Raw genomic sequence first — 5752 nt, 5'->3', positions numbered from 1 at the left:
CCCGGGGGGGATGCGTGCCCCAGAGTACCTGGACAGTATAGTATAGGCGTCAACCATCCCCAACTAACACGAAAGCAATTGGGAAGCCCCGGTGCGCCGGCCAGCAGTCAAGGTTCTTGCGAGTAGTGGAAAAAGGCAAGGTACAGGCACTCGGGGGCTGCCGTCTGCTATTGAGGTGGATAGCGGGTGGTGGTCATCCAGGCCTACCGGTGCAGGTGTTCAGCTTGGGTGGTCAGTCATCTGGTGGCTCAGACAGACAGGTGGGCTCACATCCGTCCAAGTGCAAGGGGCTGTAGAGTAACTCGGGTGTCGTTGTGGAAACCGCTCAGGCGACAAGGGACCGGGGTAATGCAGTACGTCAGCTGACTCTGCCCAACAGGAGTATGGCGGGCTAGGTCCTCAAGTGGGGGAAAAAACATCCCAATGTAAGTGCAAAAGGGCAGAACTCGGGCTAGCTGACCACACGACCTCACACATCGGGCTGTGATAAGGGTGCGGCCTCCTGTCGGACCCCACGACGGATCCTGCGTGGCAAAGCGGGGATCCATGATGACTCCTCAGGTGGGGAGCTCCAGGCAGGTGGGTCTGCGTCCGGCCATGCATCCATCGTGACTGCCGGGAGGTTCAGCGCTTGCAGGAACTTCGGTAGATCAGTCGGGGATCTGAGGACATATGACCTGCCATCTTTCCGTGCCACCAGATGAAAGGGGTAGCCCCACCGGTACTGGATGGCCTGCTGTTGGAGCAATTGCGTGAGGGGTTTGAGGGCCCTGCGCCTGGCCAGGGTATTCCGGGAGAGGTCAGGGAACAACAATATTTGCACACCGTCAAAGTCTATGGGGCCTCTATCCCGCGCCTTGGTGAGGATGGCCTCCCTCTGTTGGAAAAAATGCACCCTGCAGAGGACGTCTCCAGGCAGTTGCTGGGCGGGGGTGCGGAAGCCGGGGACCCTATGAACTCTGTCCAGTTCTATGGGATGGGTGGGTGGGTTACCCAAGAGCATGTTGAAAATGCCCAAGACCGTGGCTTTGAGGTCTGCTAGGCCCTTTGCCTCAGGGATGCCCCGCAATCTAATGTTGTTGCGCCTATGACGGTCCTCCTGGTCGTCTATGCGGAGAGACAGGTTGAGCAGGGTGTCACGCTGTCTGCCTACCTCCTCCTGTAATTGCCGGACCGAGGATGACACCGTTGCGGTCGCGGATTCCACCACCTCCAGCCTGCGTCCAAAGCCTGCCAGGCCCTCCTGGAGCGCTGTCATATCATGGCGGTGAGAGGCCTCCAGGCGCGAGAACATGCCCTCCAGTTCCGACTTCGTGGGCAACATAGCAAAATATCGCTGGAACATGTCGTCGTTCCGCAGTGACGCGCTGTCATCCCCGGTCATGGAGGAGTCCGAGTCCGCCACAGGCTGCTGGTGAAGAGGGGAGGATGCCTCTGAGTCAGGCGTGTCCCCGGTCTCGAGGCCTAGTCGTGGTGAAGCCGCGTGGGAGCCCGAAGGGCGAAAGAAGGCGCCTATGGACGGGATCAGAGCCGGCGGAGTATTCCGGGCTCTCGCCTTAGCTCCCTTCTTGCTCGTTCTGCCCATGAGGGTGAAAATTAGGGTACGGGTGAGTGTTCCTGAGGCTCGTTCCTGGGTAGATAGCCGGAGCTCTCACTCCATGCGACCGTTCACGTCCGTGAGCAAGCCACGCCCCCCACTGTTCAGGTATTCTGACAGCGACGGGCACACACCAGGAGATTCATTTATCCATGCTGCTAGCATTTATGGAGAAATCTGAGATATTTTTTTCTTTCAGCCCAGAGGCTGTAGAAAAAAAATATGACCATGCGTACCCAGCTTTAGACTTGCAGTAGCCATGGTGACCAGTGTGATCAGCTATCACACTGGTCATTTGAAGGATTCATTTGGAGAATTGGAATTTCATTTTAAAAACTGACATAAGCACATAAGTAACTGTGACAGCTACAGAGGCCTTGTATGTCCCTGGAAAACAGTTCAATCTCTGGGTTTAGTTCCATTCCCCCTCCCGCCCCAAAACAAAGTGAGCCGGCTGGAATTTAATCCATTGCGTTCCGGCACCAATCGGGCCGGAATGCACTGTGGCTGGTGTGAACTAGCCCTGAATCTTTGTGAGCTTTGTGTATTTCTTGCAGATCTGTGAAGTAATGCAGAGTGATGATTTGCCTCTGTGCAGTGTCCTGTAGGAAAGACCAGTCACTGCTGCTCTCTCTCCTTGTGCACGGTGACTGGTTTGCCTCCGCCCCTCCTGCAAAAAGCTACAGGATGTATGGCTACCATTAGGCCCCGTTCACATCGAGCGGTTCGCAAATCGCGCGTTTGTCGCGCGATTTGCATTTTGCGCGATATCGCGCGATTTGTCGCGCAATATCGCGCAAATGCTTGCATTGAGCAAGCTTGAATCGTGGCTAAATCCGCTCCAAAAAGGGTCCTGCTGTAGCGACACACGACCCGCGACAGCAGGACCCTTTGCCCCATTGAGAAGCATTGGAGAGCGATATCTCGTGGTAAATTGCCGCGATATCGCGGGAATTACTGCGCGATAAATCGCTGAATGTGAACGGGGCCTTAAAGCTGAACTTGCCATATGTATTCTTGAATCTTGGTATGCTTTGTGTATTTCCTCCAGATCTGTGCTTGAATCCAGTGTGATAATTTGCCTCTATGCAGGAGCTTCCTGTAATAAAGACCAGTTACTGCTGCTCCCTCTCCTTGGGCAGGGTGACTGGTCTTGTCTCTGTCCCCTCCAGTAGCTTTTTGCAGACAGCCTAAAGTAGGTGGAGCTCACTGGGCTCCTCCCACAGCGCTGCTCTTCAGAACAGTGATGATGACACTACTACTTTTACAAGGTAACTTGGTTTGGAAGTCATTTGGAGCATACAAAGGGGATTTATAACAGTTGTGGCTTTATAGAAATATATTTGAATGACAGTTTTGGAGCCTGTAGTTCCGATTTAAGCTTTGTGAATAGAACCTTTGGCTTTCAGTTTTCTGTCGAGAATGCCGACCCAGTCGAATTTGCTGACCTGACCATCTGCGCTTGCGCACACACCGGGATGAACGAGAAAACAGCCATTTATTTACAAAGTATTTATTTCTAATTGTTTATTGTGACCGTTCATAATATGCCATCCATGGCTGTAAATGATGGATGGCATTTTATGCACATTCACAATTAATATCATAAGCAATTATATTATCATGTAATTGCTTACGATACTGTAAATGTGCATAAAATGCCAATCCATCACTTACAGCCATGGATGGGATAATATGAACGGTCACAATTAACAATTAGAAATAAATACTTTCTAAATAAATGGCTGTTTTCGCGTTCATCCCGGTGTGTGCTCAAGCGCAGATAGTCAGGTCGGCAAATTCGACTGGGTCGGCGTTCTTGACAGAACACCGCCAACAGATCACTAACTATGCTATCAAAGTAAACTCCCGGACCTCCTCGGCATGCTCAGCACGCCGCAAGGCCGGGGATTTCTGGGAAGTGGTGCGCATGCCCACACCGTCTCGGCTTTGTATCGGGCCGTGTCACTTGTTGCCAGGCAGAGCTTAGCAGAGATCACGGCTTTGCTCCCTCCGCACACAGCGCACTTCTCGCCGGGCTTAGGGAAGTACACACGGCGCTCCCGGAGCCGGCCCATTATTTGCTGAGCTCGTCCACTGTGAATAACAGGAAGTGAGTGTTCCGGAAAGCCGATTCTGTGTCAGAGACCTGTTTCGGCTTTGTGTACATGAAACCCCGGCCCGTCTGTTGGTACCGCTGACTGTCCCGACTGACAGCTGAACAATGGGCCCGACCGGCCTGCTGGGCCTCCTCCTCCTGCTGCACTGGCCACAGGTAATGTCACAGCAACAGGTAGGAGGGGGGAGGGAGTGCGGTGACACTGTGTTTACTGGCTGCTGTTATCAATATGGCAGGTTGTAGGAGCTGTAATGGTATGTACCTGGAAGGCAGGAGGTCCCAGCTGTGTATAGGCATCTTGTATTGTCAGCCATTGCATGTCCTCTGAATGTGGACATAGAGCAGAGCTGGTCACAAGACAGGAATGATTTCACCACAGCCTGTGTGTCTGGGGCACATGATGGGATCCTGGCATTGTATTCACGGAGATCAGGAGGTTTAAAGCTGAACTCGGGGATAAGTAAACACAAGAAACGAGTATATTGTTACTGGAATCTTAGTGTGATTTGTGTATTTCCTAATCCCGAGTGAGACTTTGCTTCCTGTAATAAAGACCGGTCCCTGCTGCTCTCTCTTTCCGTGCAGGGTAACTGGTCTTGTCTCTGCCCCCTCCTGTACTTTTCTGCAGGCAGCCTGTAGTGGGTGGAGCCTGATAGGCCCCTCCCACAGCTCTGCTCAGACTATGTACTAGTGATGAGCCTGGGCTTGATATGAACCCAGCTATACATTGCAGAGGGGCGTGGAATGCCCCCATTGATTGGGCTGGGGGGGAGGAGGAGTAGTAGTGTTAGATGCATTTTGAGTGGGCTCGGGCGAGCTCAGGTGATCTGGGCTCATCTCTAGTCCCCCACTCCTTTTTAACAAGGTAATATCTGTGTCTGTGAAGGCATTTGGTGAACCAACTCTGGGAATCAGGCAGTGATAGCCATGAGTGCTGGGTTGGGCCTTTTTACTGACCGATGACAATCATGTGGGAAGGAATTGGTTTATGGGATGATCATTTGGAAGCCATTAATTCCCCCATGTAGGGGCAGAAAGTGGAACCAGAAACCTGAGCAGACAGGATCTTGTAGAAGAGGCATGATATGGTGTCTTCTCTAATAAAACCAACGTACCCGTCTGTTCCCAATCTTCTCTGCATGGCCAGCTCAGTGCACATTCTCTACACAACTCAGTGCCGGAATGAAGGAACTTCCATCCGCATACATAATCCCAGCCGACCCATCAAGATGGCCAGAGGTCCTGGGGCTGGAAATCCGGGGAAAGTGCCAAGTTTACTTCCACTTTAATGTGTGCCTCCAGTTGTTGTGGAATTACATGCCCCTTGAGGCAGGGGTATGTTTGGATTTGTAGGGAGGGCTGGAGTTACCCACCTCTGGTCTAAAGCTGCAGTTTTTATATCTTGGATGGAGTAGGGAAGGGTTAGACCCTCTGTCAGGTTTATATTGCTGTCTATGTCCCCTCATTCACCGTCTCTATTTCTCCTGGTGACCATTGACACTGTGTCAGGAGATGAGTAGAAGGGAAATCTTCCAGTGAGCACACTGGGTCTTGTGATCTAAGAGGGGATTTCCTTCACTGGCAAGCCTTTTCACTTCCTGTTTTGTATATGGGATAGAAAGTGAAGGGCGATCACTCTAATGGGACACCAACGACGAAAGGAAAACCTGGCAAGGGTTGTAACCATTCCCTTCTCTATTGAAAACAAAAAAAGGCTTTAGTTTCAGATCCAAGACCAAGGGTGGGCAGCTCCAGCCCTCCCGCTGTTGTGGAACTACAAGTCCCACGAGGCATTGCAAGTCTGATAGTTACAGGCACGACTTGCAGAGGCATGATGGGATTTGTAGATAAAGCACAGCTGGGGGGCCTGAGTTGCCCACCCCTGTCCTAGAACCTCAGTTTCTAGAGATTAAACTTTTGCTGACTATTTAGAATCCGTTGTAATCCAAATCCTGTTTCCTGGTTCTCTGCGACCAAAATTCTTATTTAAGGCCAACTGACAAACATCAAATGTACAAAGAAGACAAAGTATAAGG

General features: G+C 51.6%; 1 protein-coding gene across 1 annotated transcript in view; it reads left to right on the top strand.

Moving 5' to 3' along the window:
• Positions 1-3630: 3630 nt before the first annotated feature.
• SPPL2A (signal peptide peptidase like 2A) overlaps positions 3631-5752 on the top strand; it is a 31982-nt gene continuing 29860 nt past the window's right edge. The window contains exon 1 of the mRNA XM_018576694.1: positions 3631-3872. Coding sequence (XP_018432196.1) covers positions 3822-3872 — 51 coding nt within the window. The 5' untranslated portion in view covers positions 3631-3821. The remainder of the gene's footprint in view (positions 3873-5752) is intronic.

This window comes from Nanorana parkeri, unplaced genomic scaffold, assembly GCF_000935625.1.
Source record: "Nanorana parkeri isolate BGI_ZX_2015 unplaced genomic scaffold, ASM93562v1 scaffold74, whole genome shotgun sequence".
NCBI lineage: Eukaryota > Metazoa > Chordata > Amphibia > Anura > Dicroglossidae > Nanorana > Nanorana parkeri.
The sequence above is the reverse complement of the archived record's forward strand: the minus strand, read 5'-3'. Positions and strand labels throughout refer to the sequence as shown.